General features: G+C 45.0%; 1 protein-coding gene across 3 annotated transcripts in view; it reads left to right on the forward strand.

Moving 5' to 3' along the window:
- Positions 1–17,843, forward strand: part of GABRG1 (gamma-aminobutyric acid type A receptor subunit gamma1) — a 916,720-nt gene that overhangs the window by 753,328 nt on the left and 145,549 nt on the right. For all 3 annotated transcript variants that reach the window (XM_069631726.1, XM_069631725.1, XM_069631724.1), the window contains exon 6: positions 7,439–7,576. In XM_069631726.1, coding sequence (XP_069487827.1) covers positions 7,439–7,576 — 138 coding nt within the window. The remainder of the gene's footprint in view (positions 1–7,438; positions 7,577–17,843) is intronic.

Raw genomic sequence — 17,843 nt, forward strand, 5'->3', positions numbered from 1 at the left:
ACAACTTATCCAGAACAGGACTATGAAACTTGCCCTTGGCCTCAAGCCCAGGGATTGTATCTGTCAAGCTCTCAAATCTCTCCACCCGCTCCCTGTGGCTGCAAGGATCAAGTTCAACACCCTTTGCTTTGCCCACAAGGCTTTCTAGGGCCTGGGACGCACAACCTTCAACTTTCCATTCCTAAACATTTTCCTTCTGGAGATCTCTGCTCATACACCTCCAACTCTCTGATGGTTAGACAGATCTCCAAGCAGAGGGTGGGGGGCAGATCTCTCTCCTCGGATGAGGCCTCCCTCTGGAACAGACTCCCTTCCTCTCTCAAACTGGAGCAGAACCACCTCCGCTTTCTCGCTTCCTCACCCCTGCTGATGTCCCTGACTGCTCTGTGCGCTGGTCACCTGGATACCCCCTGACCTCCAACCCAGGCTCCTACATGATCAGTTGCCCTCGCACTGCCTCTGGGCTCCTGCCTGCACTTAAGGATCTGTACCTGCAACCCTACAGTCCCTTCTCACTGTGCTTATGAGCTAACCGCTGGCTGCACTTATTGAGTTACCTGCACTTCTCCCATCCGCCTCTGGCACTTCTCCCCTCCCCCTTCTCCGCACTTGCGCAATCTGAATGACAAAAGGCCTAGTAAGATTATTGTTTTGTCCTCCCTTTGTTTCCCCTCCTTGTCTTGTCCCTAGAAACACGTGTGTGCAGGCACGTTATAAATGTCATATATCATATCATGAAAAAATATTCCACAGGTGCCCCTCTGCAAGAACGAACATGGCTAAATGACCTGTTCTTTGGGAAGGTACCCACACGAGAGTCCGCAGCCACTTTAGCTCACTGTACCTTTCACAGAAGGGAAATATTCATTTGCATATCTGTTAGGCAGAATCCTATGCAGTACCAAGTGGGAACACCACATACAATTAAGACTACAAGTGTTAGTACAATTTCACCTTTGGTACAAGCCTGTACTACACAGTAAAGTGGTAGCGATGGCTGAGCAGCCAGACTTATCTCAAGAGTAATGTGAGCTGTACAAGAGGTTACACAAACGACAACAATTACTATGGTTCAAACAAACACTGATTCAAGTTTTCTGGGGTAAAAGAATATATATTTATTTACACCATCAGTTATAAAACAGTTCACTATTATGAAACAGCAACATATCACCATCTTAATATACTACAATAACACCCAATCAATTCTGGACAAGTTGAGCTAAAAAATGAAGTGTGAGCAAAATGGCACTCCAGCAATTTAAAAGGGAGACAAGACAAGGTTATTCAAAATCAACAACACCAACAAGTTATAGGCACGGCAATCTAGAAAAGGCTACTACAACTAGGATTCAAGTCAATAGGCCAATGTTAATGGTTCAGAGTCTTTGCAGAGGATCACAAAGTTCAGAGTAGTTTGCAGTTAAGTCTTTGTCAAGAGTTCAAAACGCAGTTGGTCGGAAGAACAGTTATTCAAAGGAGAAGAGAAGTACAAGCCTTCGGAGAGGAGGAAGATTTCAAGCACTTTCACTGCAGTCGGATGGAAAGAACGACCGGATTTGCACAGTACCTTAAATGGAGAAAAATGCTGTAGGTGAGACAGTTGTTCCTGGAAGTTACTACAGGCTCACGGTTCCTGAAGCTTCTGTCGTGGTGACGAGAAGGAGGACGTCTGGAGGGTCCTGCACTGCCCAGGGAAGAAGCCAGCAGCGGAGCAAAACGTTGAATAAAAGGTGCGCTCCTTAAAACCCAAACAGGTTCCGTTCCTCCTGGCTATCCGGTTCACTGCTGTGATGGACAGCAAATTCGACCAGGTGAGGGAGGCCGGCGTTGGTGTTTGATGAGCTGGTAAGTCGCACGAAGCTCAAGGGAAGAAGATTCCTTGCAGATCTTCTCTGTCGTCAGAGTTTCGTGTGATTCGGACCTGCAGCAGGGCTTCACTGGGATGTCCAGTAGTTGCAGCAGTCCTCTTCCTTCAGCTCCTTGTTGGTTTTCTCGTTCCAATGGCGACTCTGCCTTCCAGTCCCAGAGACTGGCTTTTTATGCACCAAATCCCCCATTCACACAGCCTGGCTGTCAATCACACAGCAGGGTGGCTGTCCTAGCAGTACAGCCACCTAGCCAATCAAATTAGAGTGTGACTTGGGTCTCCAAGGAGACCCTGTGTGGGGGGCCTCAAACCCCTCCCTCACATCCTGTCAACCCCGACACTCAGGCGCCTAAGGAGTGCTTCTGTGCAGAAGCCCGCCAAAGGACAGCGAACAAAGGAACCAAATCTGGTTTGATGCGCAGAGAAAAACACGTGAAAGACATTTACAAAAAGAAATGACAAATAAACTCGACTGGAAGCAAATAAAATAAAAGGGGTCCAGCGGCTTAGAGTTTGAGGCTACCATCCTAGCCTCTAACTGCACAGAGGCTATTTTCATAGCCGTGGTAGAATAAAAATAGTAGATACCACTGGCACCAGTCAAATCTTAGAGAAAGGGGAACGAAATCCAGCAAAGCTGCTGAGGGACTCAACAGGTAAGGGAACTTAGCCATTCTGGAGAATTCTCACTAACAATATCAGTCTTTGTGATCCCACATGGGCAGTCCAGCACCGAAATGCTGTGGCAATTCTCTTCTGAACAAGAGTACCAGCAGCAACCCCATACACGCGTTTCAGCCTTGTTGGGCCTCATCAGTGAGGTGGAGCTGTACCTCTCTGAGCACAGTGAGCAAGGGGTCCACGTCTGGATGACATTAGGAAACTTAGGTTTACTAAACCTAAGTCCCTAAAACAATCAAAAAATAGTCCATAGGCGCCCCACTGTGAGAACAAACACAGCTAAATGACCTGTTCTTTGGAAAGGTACCCACTCGAGAGTGCGCATGCACACTTTACCCATAGCATTTTGGTGCTGGACTGCCCATGTGGGCGGGACAATGACTGATATACAAATGTATTTCAATAGACCTTCCCTTTAGAATAAAGTGTGCAAGATAAAATAGCATTGGGCCTTTAAAAATAGTAATGAACACCAGAAAAATAACCCGAGATAGCAAATGTTCCAATACATATTCTGGCAAAGTATAAAAGCTGCTTACCTTTAAAACCCAGCAGTCTGTAGTGAAATAATCCCTGGAAAACAAAATCCCACTATGAAAGTGCCTTTGGTCTTGTGGGTATGCATCAGCACTGGGAAAATGACAACCTGAGTGAAATCATGGTAGCCAAACACCTGAGCAAGCTTGCCAACCTCAAAAGCCCAAGGGGTTGCATCTGCCGTCTGAAAAAAAGTTAAGCTGTCCACCCACACGTGTCCTCTACTTGTGCACTGAAAAGCAGCCACTATCAGGGGAAAATAACTGCACCAGTGCCCAGGAGTGTAACCTTTCTTGCCAAATCCTGGGCAAATACTCATGACCTACTTGCCCTCATCATTTTCCCTCCTCACTCCATGTCTGCTTTCAACAATGCTCTGCTTTATAAAGAAAATGTCAAACGTACAATTAACATAGAGTCACTCAAATATATAAATGCTTATAGAACTATGTTAGGCAAAAAGTGTACAATTATGGCATTATTCCCCCCATCTTGACTACAAATACCAGAATACAATTTGGCAAATAAATTGGCCCTTAGAGCTCTCAGAGAGCAATGGGAAGATAGAAGATCTGTAAAACATATTGGGGCATATTATATATGAATAACAAAATGGTATTCCAGTATGCCTTGCACATGCAAACTGGATTTGAAATTCTCCAAGTATTAGCAGCTCTTGACCCAGAGAGAGCTGCTCTTTTCACGTGGACCTCATGGCAGCTTGACCTTTAGAGTGCAATACTTCAATGAATGGCAGGAGCACGGTTTTAAAAAGAAGATAATGCGGCTGCCATGTGCTTTCTTAGTGTGTTATGGAATATTTAAAACTCAGAAAACACACAGCATCTGGGACTGTGGACTGTCTACCATCCATGCAGTAGCCGGGACTGACACTGTTTGGCATGAAAGTGAGGAAGGGGTCGGTCCCCTCAGGGCATGTTGCTCTAAGTGGTCTTGGTGGTGGTGCTCATCTTTTAGTCAACATGGCTTGAGGTGGCCGTTCCCTTCTTTGCTTTGAAGCTAAGCAAGGTTGGTCTTGGTTACGACATGGATGGGAGACTTGTGTGCCTAATTTAGTATGGACTACAGATAGCCACAGCTATGTGTAGTTTATTGCTGCAAATATCAGAGAAACAGCTGAAAACAAAAATAATAATATGTGCCCCCAAATGCCCTAACCAGGTGTGCCTCACCTCCCCTGCCCTCTCCCATTCCTCCTCACAACACAGTGTTTCTGTGATGCAGTTTGCTTTGAGATGTCGGCTATTTGTGGCTATAACCGAGATTACAGAAAAGCTTTGTGTTGCAAACTCAGTCCCTAGAACCCCTTCAACTCCTAAAATTCACTTAGTGTACTCTTGCCCCGCCACCTATAGCCTGATGGTATGTGCATGTTTTTTGACCTGCAAAAGCCTTTTTTTGTTTCATTTTTCCGATATCATCAACTATACCAGCTGTCATTTCTTGGATTGAGAAAAAAAAAGATGCCAGCTTTTTCTTTTCTTAAATTAATGATCCTGCAATGCACCATGGGAGGTATGACAATTTATTTGGGGAGAAGGAGGCATCCTCTTCTCCATCAAATATTTAAAAACTACTCTACAGAATAACGCCAAGCCACAAAAACACCTTGAGTTGATGCTTTGTGCCCAAGCTGTTCCGGACCTAGTCCAAATCCGTCCAGCAGTTTGGGCTGTGTGGTCCGGCAAGCATTCACCTATTTTTCTATGGGAAATTGAAAGGGAAGAAGGTGGCAACTTTATGTTTTTCTTTTCTTAGTAACCTTTTTATTTTCTATCAAATCTTTCCCAAACTTGGCAGTCTGGGGGCGCCGTGCGTACCCATTTTTCCAGGTCTCCTATTGGAGTCCGACTAGCCTTCACTATAGCGTAGTAATCACTGCCATATAATATATTTGTTCTTGTTTCTAGCATTAAATCGGAGCAAGAATTTCACATTTTAGTCAATTCGCTTCTGTTTAGGGGGACTTCTGCACTCTTCCAAGACTTGGGGCCACTGTTGGCAGTATACAATTATTTGGTCACGTCATTGTACACCCATAGGACCATCTGCTGCTCGTAGTTTCCAACAAGAATTACCTGGCCAGACCCCATGAATGTCAAGTGATCCACAAATATAGATGGGTCACTTAGACCTCCCAACTCCTACTCCAAATCTGCTGTGGAATTCAGTAGCACAACCAGCACTTGTGCTAGTAATCAACAAATACGGTTTCAAACACAGGAACGCTTCTTATTAGAAAATGTATTTGTAATATGTAATATTTGCAGTTGCATAGTGGTTTACACACTGTTTTTCTTTACATGCCCTTTCCTACATTGAGAGAAATATACTTTTCAGAATGACTGTCCGTAATGTCACAAAGGTTTGCAGGTGCTTGGAAGTGGAGTGATTAGATGGCAAATGTGTTGATGTCACTGTGAGCTCCAGAAATAATGAGTTGAACAATATGTTTTCTATCTGTTCTGATCATCCCTTCAACATTCCACTATCCACTAGGAATAATGCAACCCAAATGCTTGCATTTCCCTTATTTGTTGTTAATGTGATTTATGTGCATGGTTACTCACAAGCCATCATCAGAATTGCTGGGCTTTGCAGAAGTGCACCAAAAGTAAGTATCTTCTTACAAATGAGATTCTTCACCTTTTGTAGGCCCCTCTTTCCCACTAGATGTCCACCTTCTTCCAGTGCTATGCCGATGACACGCAGCTTTCCTTTAAGCTTCCCTCCTCCACGTCCCCTCCTTTCTCCCATTCCCAATTGTATGACTGCTATTCAGGCACGGTGCACTGCTAATGATCTCTGTCTCAATGCCAGTAAGTCTGAGATCCTTTTCATTGGTACTCCTGCCCCTTCCCTTTCCCCTCCTTGGGCCCCCTCTCCTCACCCTCTTGTGATGCAAAAAAACTTGGTGTCATCTTCGACTCCTCTCTCTCTCTCTCCTTCTCATCTCATATTGCAGACATTGCCAAGAATGCCCACATTCAGCTCTACCTCCTCATAGGCATTCTCCCTTTCCTCACCTGCCCCTAGAAACTTGAGGGGCCTCATTACGAGAGCAGCGGTAACACGCTGGTGCTACCGGTGGGTTTGCTGCCAACCTCGTAACACTGTTCCGCCGTCTTACATCCCGGTGCCACCAGCTGTCAGGCGGTGGAAAGTGCATGCATCCATTCCCGTGGAGTCTCATAGGACTCCATGGGAATGGGGACACGGAAGCACCAGCACTGTTGCTAACAGTGCCAGTGCGTCTGTGAAAACCATGCCTGCAGGGGACGGTGCTCCTGGGAGGTCAGAACTGCCAGGAGCACCAACCCCTCCAGGCATTCTCATAGTCTGATGGTCCAGAAAGGGTACCAGTAGGTTGCTACAGACACCCTTATTTCCAGACCGCCATGCTTGTAATGATGCCCAATGTCTTCAGAGCTTGGGTCTCTCGAGGCTGGAGTATTACAACAGTCTTTTCCTCGATCTTCCTTGTTCCTCTCTCTGTCCTCTCCAACTAATCCAGAATAGGACTTTGAGAATTATCCTTGACCTCAACCCCCGGGACTGCATCTCTCCAACCCTAAAATCTCTCCACTGGCTCCCAGTGGCTGCAAGGATCAAATTCAAGACCCTCTACATCTTCCACAATACTTTCTGTGGCATGGGGCCATGCTACATCCAACTTTCCCTTCTTAAATACCTCCCTGCTAGATTCCATCGGTCCTCTGGTAGAACTCTTTCCAGGAGCTTCCCTCTGGAATGGCCTCCGTGCCCCTCTCAGACTTGAGCCGGATCTCCTTATGTTCCTGAAACTCCTCAAGACCTTCTGCCTGGTCCCTCATGAATCCTACAGAGGCAAGGCCTGCCTCCTACCAGTCCTTTGCAGTCTGCCATTCCAGCACATGCCCTGTGGCACAACTCCCTGACCAGCCTACTGAGTCTGGTCCACCCCTGTCTGCGCATTTTACCCCCACAACTGCCTCGCTTGGGCTTCCCTAGTTTACCATGCCCCCCGGGGCCTCATCCCTCCCACTGCACTTTGTTTTCACTTCACTTTCACATTCCGAATGTCACAATGCCTAGTAGGACCAGTTTCTTGTTTATTCCTCAACTGTTCCCCCTCCCCTTTGTCTTGTGGCACCTGGAAACACTTTCTGGTGCGTAGATACCATTCAAATGCACAATAAATACATTACATAAATAAATAGGACCTCAAAAGTGAACATTGGCGATTTCCTGTCAATTGTATTCTGAAGATACACTTGAAAATGTTAGTTATTAGCACCAGTGCGGTAAGGTTTTATGTTTTCTCATTTGGTTGTTTTGAATGTTTTTCAGATGGATATCCCAAAACTGAAATTCAGTACAAATGGAAGAAAAACTCGGTTGAATTAGCAGATCAGAAGTACTGGAGACTCTACCAGTTTTCCTTTGTGGGATTAAGAAACACAACAGGCATCTCACATACAATCTCAGGTACTGCAGTTTATGCTGATAAAATGTCACGTTTTAAAAAGTTTGCAGAGATTAAGCACACAGCCTGAGTGAGAGACAACTCTATGAATATTCATGCATAACCAACTTGTCACTATTCCTCACTCAAGTCATTACTGATCTTAGAAGTACACGCACATTCAGAATCCATATCTGATTCTATATGAATACAAAACTGCACTTGTGTACAGGCGCGTTATAAATGACATATATCAGGAGAACGCAGTGGGAAAAGGCCTGCACTCCTCTTTGCAGCTCCGCTGTGAGTGCTCCTTTCCGGTCAGCTTTTCCAGCTGAATTGCGCTGAATCTGTCTCTTTTGGTGCCTCAGCGGCATCGTGCCTTGTGCACACGGCACCAGAGACCTACAAAATGGATGGGCCGGTCGCTGTAACGACCTCCAGAAACAGAACTGCTATTTTTGAATTTGCCGCCAAATCGATGTGTTTTCCCACCTGCAGCCCCCAGCTTCATTTGCCCACCAGCTGTGCCGGCTCCTCCCTCCCCGCCTTAAAGGGAGAGGGAGTGAGCCGGCAAGCAAAGCCACAAGGAGAAGACCGTGGGAAAAGACTTGCACTCCTCTCTGGAGCTCATCGCTGCTCATCTGCCACAATGCTATGTCGCATTCAAAAGGTAAGGAGTCTGGTTCTTACCCACTGCATCCAAACCCGTCCTGCCACTAGGCTACTCAGACTATGTGCCCGCACTCAAGAGGCCACCATCAACTCCCTGCCCCTTTCAACGAGCACCCGCAACACACAATTATGCTCCTGTATACAGATGACTAAACACTGTGCTTCCACCTATCCTGCACCCTCACGTGGCTCCACCCACGTAGCAACCGCAACACTAACCAATCCGATCACCATTAATGAGGATTCCAAGCCCACACCTATCGCCTACGACAACAATCCCAGAACTATCCACCCCCCAACCCCACTTCAAACCCCATTGCACAGAATGCTACCACGCCTATGTCTACCAACGGATCCCCCAATACAAAGTTTGCAATGCAACAATCTTCTACCCCCAATTGTACTGCAAATGTGACAAATGTGATTGTACCTGTGTCTGCTACCACTGAAAAAGAGCCCCCAATGCAAAGGCTGAATGCAACAATCTTCTACCCCCAATTTTACTGAAAATGTGACAAATGTGATTTTACCTGTGTCTGCCACCACTGAAAATGAGCCCCCAATGCAAAGTCTGAAATGCAAGAATCTTCTACCCCCAATTGTACTGCAAATGTGCCAAATGCTACTCTGCCCACTACCACCCCAGCCCACTCCTCCCATGGCCCCCCTTCCAGCCACCACAGAACCTCACCTCAAATGTGCCATGATCAACGCCAGGTCCATTAACGCCCACGCCCTAAACATTCACAACCTCATAATCACCCACGACCTTGATTTGCTCATGAGCACTGAAACCTGGTTACATGAAGCCTCAGGTCCTGCACTCTCTCTTGCACTGCCCCCTGGCTACTCCATCACCAGACAAGACCACCCATCTTAAGGAGGAGGTGTAGCACTTATTGCCAAAGACTGCCTCTCCATCAGAAAGATAGAGAAATCCATGAACAACAGTGACTACCTCTAAGTCAAAATCAACCTCTCTCCCCACTGCACTATTGTGATTCACCTTGCCCCATAGATGATTTCCAGGCCTCTCTCACCCACCTCCTCTCTGACAACCTCAAAAACCCCTTGAAAGCCATCCTCCTCTGGGACGTCAACCTAGGTCTCTTTGACACCAAGGACCCAGCAGCCAAATCTCTCAACTCAGCCCTTAAGACCCTCGGGTACAAGAACACTATCTCTGCCCCCACCCACACCCTAGGCCAGTGGTCAAAGTGAGCGGGAGCAGTCGGAGCTCCTCTACTTTTTTAAATTACCTTTTACAGCTCCTATGCTTTTATTTTAAAAAGAAACTGTTCCGGAATGCTTTCGTTTTAAAATAAAAGGGTAGGAAGAAGTTGAAACTTGCACTTTCAGTGCACTGCAGTGAGCGTTTCCTTAAACAGCAGGTGCAAGGGTTTGGGTGTGTGTATTGTGTGTGGGAGGGGACGTTGTGATGGGTTTGTGGGGAGTGGGTGCAGGCCAGCAGGGAACATAGTTTCACTACTTCTTTTCGTACACTTCGACCACTGCCCTAGGCAGAACCTTGGACTGGATTGCCCAGCATAACTGCACACTCATCACCAATGGCAATACTCCCATATCATCATCACATTTAGTATCCCCACCTCCAGCTCCTCCAACCCCTCACTGCAGCCCTTGCCACCAGCCCTTGCAAGAAGCTCCCGCCAACTCACTAAGGAAAGACTACTGCCCTTCCTCCAGGGCCCAGCTTTCAGACCACCCTTCTTCTCTGACCCTAAAACGCTTGCGCTAGCCTACGATGCTGCCATCAAAGCAGCAGTCAATTCCATAGCCCCCCTCAAACCCAGCAAATCTAAACCCACTACCCATTCTAATACACGGTTCACCCCGACCTCCTCATACTCCGTACAGAAAAATTGTCTGCACTCTCACAGTGGCAAACTTCTCCAGGATCTCAGAAGCCAAATCTAATACAAAAGAAATCTTCACCATTTTAGGGAGCTAGAGACTCCTACACCCGCCGCCAGAACTTCTCCAAAGATAAAGTCTGGTGTGATGAAATCCAAACAGCTATGCAAACCAAACCAAACCAAAATACTGGCTACTAAACAAGAGCTACCCAATACTCACACCCCTAGCCCCCCTCCTTGGACCCTCCCAAACCCTTCTCATTCAAAGCCATACAGGAACAATACATAATCAACCTAAGGAGGAATATCAAACCCTCCAATTGCAAAGGTGATGCCTGCCCAGCCACCATCATTAAGGACTGGACCGAAACCCTAGCACCATTTCTGACAGCCTTTGTCAATGCCTCCTTTGCCACATGTAAAGTCCCCTCCTCCTTCAAGGAAGCCTGGGTCCGCCCTCTCTTAAAAAAAAACCCACCCTCAATCCTACCTCTCCTAACAGCTACAGACCCTTCACCAGTGTCCCATTCCTACTCAAAATATTGGACAAAGCAGCCTGCCTGCAGGTTCATCACTTCATTGAGAAAAACAAACTCCTAGGACTTCGCCAATCTGGTTTCCGCCCTAGACACGGGACTGAAACCGCCCTACTTGATCTAAATAACGAGATGGACGATGCCTACTCCTTGACCTCTCTGCTGCATTCGATCTCGTAGATCACGATGTCCTATGCCACCATCTCTCTTCCACTGCTAGATTCTCCCATGATGCCACAGCTTGCATCACCTCCTTCCTACAAGACAGAACTATGCAAGTATTCTCTGACTTGGCTTCTGCCTCACCCACCATCATGCTTTGTGGTGTGCCCCAAGGCTCCTGCCTCTCTCCCACGCTTTACAACATCTTCACTTGCCCCCTCTCTTCATCCTTCACGCTATGGGTATCTCTTACACCAATTACGCTGACGATACTCAGATCCTCCTCACCCTCACCGGCAACTATGACACAGACTCCACTACCCTCAACGAGATCTATAATTCCGTCCAAGCATGGATGGCAGACAATGGACTATGCCTCAACTCTGATAAGACCGAACTCCTCCCGGTAGGTTCCCCCGACACATTAAAAAATCTGGACTCCCAATTTAGTCACTTCACCATTGAGCCCATCAAAATATCAGTCTCAGACTCAGTCAAAAGTCTTGGAGTCCACTTGGACTCTAACCTATCCATGGACAGACAAATCAGTGCAATTGCCTCTTCCGCTGCCTATCATGCCAATCTAATCAACGCAGCCAGGTCCTTTCTCTCCAAAGAGAACTGCACCAACATAGCTATAGCCATCACTGGCTCAAGGCTAGACTACTGCAACATACTTTTCCTAGGGACGCAAAAAAACCTAGAGAGGCTCCAAGTCATCCAGAACAATGCTCTCCGTGCAGCCCAAAACATCTCCAAGAGAGAACACATCTCGGAGGCCAGGAAATCAGCTCACTGGCTCCCAATATAGGAAAGGATTATATTCAAAGCTCTGACACTGACCCACAAGTGCATCCATCTCACCGCACCCGAATACCTTTCACAAAGGATCCGCACTGCCACCTCCACAAGACCAACCAGATCACCATATGCCCCTAATAAAAAGAACCAGACCAGGTGGCTCCAGCTTCCCATATCTCGCACTCTCACATTGGAATGCCATTCCGCCTACTCTGCGGAGCGAGGCCTCCCTCATCTCCTTCTGCAAAGCTATGAAAACTCTACTCTTTGCATAATGTTTTTCATTAATCTCTATCAACTTAGAATGCCAAACCCCTGACACAGCTCTTAAAACTTTACTAATGTATTTATGCACTAACCCGAAAATGCATCCCACAACTGTATCACCTCTGTAACTAAGTTCCCTGCAAGTAACAGTGCCTCGATGCCCCTGGGCTGTTTGTGCGCTATACAAATGTAATAAATAAAAATAAATAAATATCATATTGTATTATATTGCCACTTAAGGAGAGAGAGAGAGAGAGAGAGAGAGAGAGAGATAGAGAGAGCTAGAGAGAGAGAGAGAGAGACTCAAGTGTTTTGGAACCTTCACAGGGCACTTACATCTTGTGTTAAGCCCAAACCTTAAGGTGCCTTACTGTTATCTAGTTCTTGTACAACACTACAAATGTACAATTACTGTTGTCCCATGTTAAAAGATTTTTCGTTGTGCAATTAATGTCAGTTAACCAATTAGGACATTTGAATACTTAGAATTTCTCAGTGACTCAGATGGAATCCATTAGGCAGCAAACACTTTTCCACTTTTCTTTCTCCTTTCCTGGGCAATTCTTGGAAAGGCTGACCATCTCCCTGCTTAACCTTCACACTGAATCTGTTGGTTGGTTCCATGACCATCAGTCTGGCTTCAGAGTGCTCAGTAGCACAGAAACTGCTCTCCTGAACATCTGTGAAGACCTGCTCTCCAACCTTGACTCTAATCTTCCTTCTGTCCTAATTCAACTTGATGTTTCTTCTTCTTTCAACACAGTCAACCATGCCATCCTGTGCAAGCGCCTCTGTTATAACCTGGGTATCACTGATCAGGCTCTGGCCTGGCTGACTTCCTTTCTCACCTACCGCCCCTCTCCAGTCTAACTGGAGTACTTCCTCTCTTATATCTATCTCTCTCTCTAACTGTGGTGTTCCCAAGGGGCCTAACCTATTTCCCTGGCTGTTCAAACAATACCTGGCTCCTCTCGCCCAACACATCGCTGCTCTCTGCTCCATCTTTCAGTGTTATGCGGATGACACCCAGCTCTCTTTCAGGCTCCCTTCTGCCACCTCTACTCCTTCTCTCATTCCTGACTGTCTGTCTGCAATTCAGGAGTGGTGTGCCGGTAATGATGTCTGCCTCATAGCCAGTAAGACAGAGAGCCTCTTCATCGGAAGAAAACAGTTCCCTATAGCGGCCCACTCTGGGTCCTCTTCCTTCTCCTACATGTGAAGCTAAGAACCTTTTGGCCTTCTACGACTCCACCCTCTCCTTATCTCCTCGCATTTCCAATGTCCCCCAGAAGTCAAACTATCAGCTGCACCTCCTCAGAGGTATTCTTCCCTTCCTAACTTTCCCCCAGAAGCTCACTGTCTCCAGAGCTCTGGTCCTCTCAAGGCTGGACTACTGCAACAGCCTCTTTCTAAATGTTCCTGCCTCTACTCTCCATCCTCTACAACTTATCCAGAACAGGACTGCGAGACTTGCCCTTGGCCTTAAGCCCAGTGATCGTATCTCTCCACCTCTGAAATCTCTTCATTGGTTCCAAGTGGCGGCAAGGATCAAGTTCAAGACCCTCTGAACTGTCCACAATTATTTCTGGGCCCTGGGTCTGCATTACCTCCAACTCTCTCTTCCTAAGCATCTCCCTTCTCGAGCACTCCACTCATCCACCTCCTACTCTCTAAGGGTCAGCTGCTTTTCCCAGCAAAGAGTTGGAGGCATATCTCTTTCTATGGCTGGGGCCTCCCTCTGGAACAGCCTCCCTGCCCCTCTCAAACTTGAGCAGAACCATCTTCAGTTCTGGAAGAAACTCAAGACCTTCATCTTCACTTATGCTTTCTCTCTTCCTCTCCCCTGCTGACCCATTTGTTCCATGCACTGGTCACCTGGCCACCCTCTGAATTTGGGCCCAGGACACTGCCTTTCCAGTTGCACCTCACACTGCCTCTTGCCCCCCCCAGCACTTGTGGTCTGTATCTGTAACCCTTCAGTCCACCCTCTCACTGCACTTATGAGGCACCCGCTGGCTGCACCCTCTGATTACCGGCACTTAGCCACCAACTGGGTGCACTGTTACCTGCAATTTGCCCTCCCTTTTTGGACTTCTCCATCTCCCCCCCTTTTGCAGTTCTCCTCTCCTGCTCCTTGTTCTTGCGCAATCTGAATGACACAAGGACTCGTAAGATCGATTTTTTGTCCTCCCTTTGTTTCCCCTTCTTGTCTTGTCATGCCTAGAAACACTTGTGTACAAGCGCGTTATAAATGCCATATCGTATCATATGTGTGTCCTGTCTCTGGATGAGAATCCTGATGGGTTTAAGGTAAGAGAATTCCTAAAAGGCCAACAAATGTGACACCTCACTGATCAGGGATGTTATGAAGGGAGACACCACTCTGTTTGTTTGTCTTCCTCTATTGCTCATGCTGTGGTCCTAGTCAAGAACATGCTCCAGAGGTTGACTTAGTCCACAGAAATAGTTTTTCATTTCATCATGACCAGATTTCACGAAGCACTTCCATCACTTGAGATGTATTCAACATAAAATAATTTCTTCAGAAAATTCACCACAATGTTGCTTGCTTTGGTATATTGGAAATAGGGCTTATTTCAGTGGCCAGACTGCATGGTTTTTATGTGACTGGCAAATAAAATGTAGCTTCCCTCAGCGAGGGCAACATCCACCACTAGGTTGACCAGTATCAGTAGTATTGCTTTATAGCTGAAATTAAAACGGATCAAATATGACAATAATACATTCAAAATGTTTAAATATACAATGCATCCATGACCAGAATAAATAAAATTCATCAGCCAATCAATACAAAGTCCAATTATTCTTAACCTGGGTCAACCATATACATTCTAGATGACCAGGATATTGTTTTGTCCAAACTTACCACATGCAATTTTTGAAGGTCAATATTTTATTTTAAGTGGTCCTTCACCACATACACTTCCTGTTTTCATCTATTTCTGCATCTTGTGGATCATGATGTAATGCTAGTATTTCAATGGATGTATTCTTTATTTTACATAGTACTAATGTCGTTTGTTATAATCCCATCTTTTCTAACCTCTAGCTGGCAACTGTAGTTTTATGGAGTGGAACAGGAGAGGGGGTTAAAACTCTCTGTGCACCCACACACTACGATAACCGACTTAGGGAACATTTTGCTTGCAGTTTGAGACCGGTCTCCATTCATGCTTTGGAACAGGAGCATATTGGGAAACCCACTGCATAGAGGTCTATCCATCATAAACATATCGAAACTCTGTGCCACTGATAGTAAAATAACAACACTTGTAGAATGATTCCTAAACTGCTGAAGCGAATCTGCTATTTCCAATAGTAATTTAGCAGTGCATAGAGTGAGTGACATGTCACTGGCCTGAAACTGATTGAATATTGTCATTATAAATACATACTCACTGCTGGTTTTTAGTTTCACAATTCTGTCTTCAAAACACATTAAAACAAGGAAACAAAAACATGTGTACACTATGCCAGGTGAGGAACCCATTGATATTCTGAAAACTATATAGACATTGTAAAGCCTACTTTAGATGTATTCATATTAGTATTCTTGATTCTTGGCCTAACCTTTCCCCAGAGTGTGATCCCGCCTGTAGTGCCTTGAGGAATGACTGGAAGCTGGAGGCACAGTTCTCAAATGTTTGGCCATGTGGGCAAAGTTACTTTGTCACTACAGCTGTCAAACCTCTTGACCAAAACTCACTCATAACTATCTAGGGGGAGCCAGCTGATGGCACCCTTATTGTTAAATAATGACTGATAATAATGTCAGATAGACCGAAAATAGATGTTGACAATTGTCTCTTATGATAGTTTGCTGTTCTGTTGTTTGTCATTCTGTACAAAGTTTATACATATGTATGTGCAGTCCCTGTTAATGTATAACTTGTATCTGTCGAACATTAAGCTGTTTATAATGGAATCCACTGCAGCTTAAGGTGCAGTCTGATTACCTGTTCATTTACAATTGACAGTAACTATGCACAGCTTTTCTGTTTCTCAGTCATTTTACCAAACCCATTCAGTTTTCCTTCAACTAACATGATGAAAGCTGTGGGCAATCCCTAAATACTTGGAATGATTTCCAAATGCTAAAAGGCAGTCTTTTTTGGCTTTTCGGGTTAACCCTATTACCCACGTAGGAGATTTTGGGGGTAAGACTTGGGAAAGATTGTTGAGACCGTTTATGGAGCTTTTCTCTAAATCTGATCCATATTGAATCCTGGACCCATCTGTGCGCATATAGCCCAAACGTCCATGATTTACGATTATACGATCTTGGTAAATTTGTGTATACACAATCATCTCTACAAACAGAGCATTTTTGGAAGTACATTTTAGCAGGCTATCAGGTTTCCTTGTTTTGTCCAATTATTAGAATAATATAATCCATTGTTGATATTAATTAACTGAATACCTTTATTTATTTACCTGTGTTTTAACTTAAATTCTCGACTTATTTGATGCTATATTAAGATTGTGAATGCAAGTTTAATGATATTTACTTATTTAATCGTGTTATTAGTATTTTAAAATGAATTGTTATTTTGTATTGTATTGTGCATGATTACATTTTTAGCAGGTAAAACCTTAACCTGAAACAGAAATAGAGTGGCCCTTTACATGCACGGTCACTTTTCCATTTCAATCATATTAAATGGCAGATAACTACTGATCTTGGTCTTGATATTTGGTTAAATTTCCCTCTTCTAGGACAGAATCAGCCAGTTCATCGAAACATCCGACCACTGATTTGTCCCCAAAATATTCCGGACCATTCTGATACAGCTGTGCCATCATTTTGCCTCTGACTATCTCCTTGTTATTTGACCAGGGGGGGGTCCTGCACATATAGTCCATATCCACAATGAACACGTATTCACCTTTCTTAGGCACAAATACATTCTAACATGCATCAAAGCTAGAGTGTTTTGGGGCCAGAGGTTAGATCCTCCCCAAGTAAGAAAGCGGTCCGTGGGGGTTCCCCCTAATGATTTTATATTTTTCTCCACATCGAGTGAGGACAACTGCGAAATACCCGTAGAATACTGTTCCTGCAAAAAATAAATTGCATGACATGTATGTCTTACAGTGTGCCTCAGCCATTAATGAGATATAAAATAACACTATGGTATAGTTAATGTTGTTTTTTTTCTGAATGTAAACACAATGTACACTGTAGGCACTTAAAACTTGAAATGTATAGTGCAACTGGCTAAAGCCTTACTCATTTGATTAAGTAGTTGGTTCCCTTATAGGGCAATCATTGTTTAATTGGAACAAGTGAACTTGGACACTGTATTCCTTTTGCATTAAATATGTTACCTCCATTATACATCATGAACCAATGTGTGCCCTCCAATTTAACAACTAATGCAATTTTTTCCTTTGATTTTGAGCATATCTGACTCTGTTCCCATTATTAATAATCTATCATTTGGTATTGTTGCATATCATATGTACTTGGTTCCGCACAGGAACTCGTCCAATCTCTTAATTGTATATCCAACCCTACCCCCACCAACTACTGTCTTCATTCCTTGACTAGTATGTGTAGTATATACCGTTCACATTATTCACATTTTTCTGTAATTGAAAGCCATAAATAGGCCACACACTTCACATTTAAAAAACGAGCTGCTGTAGGGGCTCTGACCCAGCTCACAAGGTTTACCTTTTTTGAAGTTGAATGTTCAATCCTTTACATATTTAAGCATGATGACAGAACGGTGTGTCACTAATTATAGAATATTTATAAGGTGCCTTCTGTGAAACACACCCACTTTGACACACCATCAGTGCAAACGTGTTGGGGGATATGATCTTAATAATCGAATTCAGAACTCAAAAGGGCAGGGGAAAGTGCAGAATCACACACACACCGGAATATACATGCAAGGTCCCCAAGGTACACCAAGAAATGAGTGCAACGCAAAACTAAAAACAAA

Source organism: Ambystoma mexicanum, chromosome 6q (assembly GCF_040938575.1).
Source record: "Ambystoma mexicanum isolate Mex_15411 chromosome 6q, UKY_AmexF1_1, whole genome shotgun sequence".
In the NCBI taxonomy this organism is placed as follows: Eukaryota; Metazoa; Chordata; class Amphibia; order Caudata; family Ambystomatidae; genus Ambystoma; species Ambystoma mexicanum.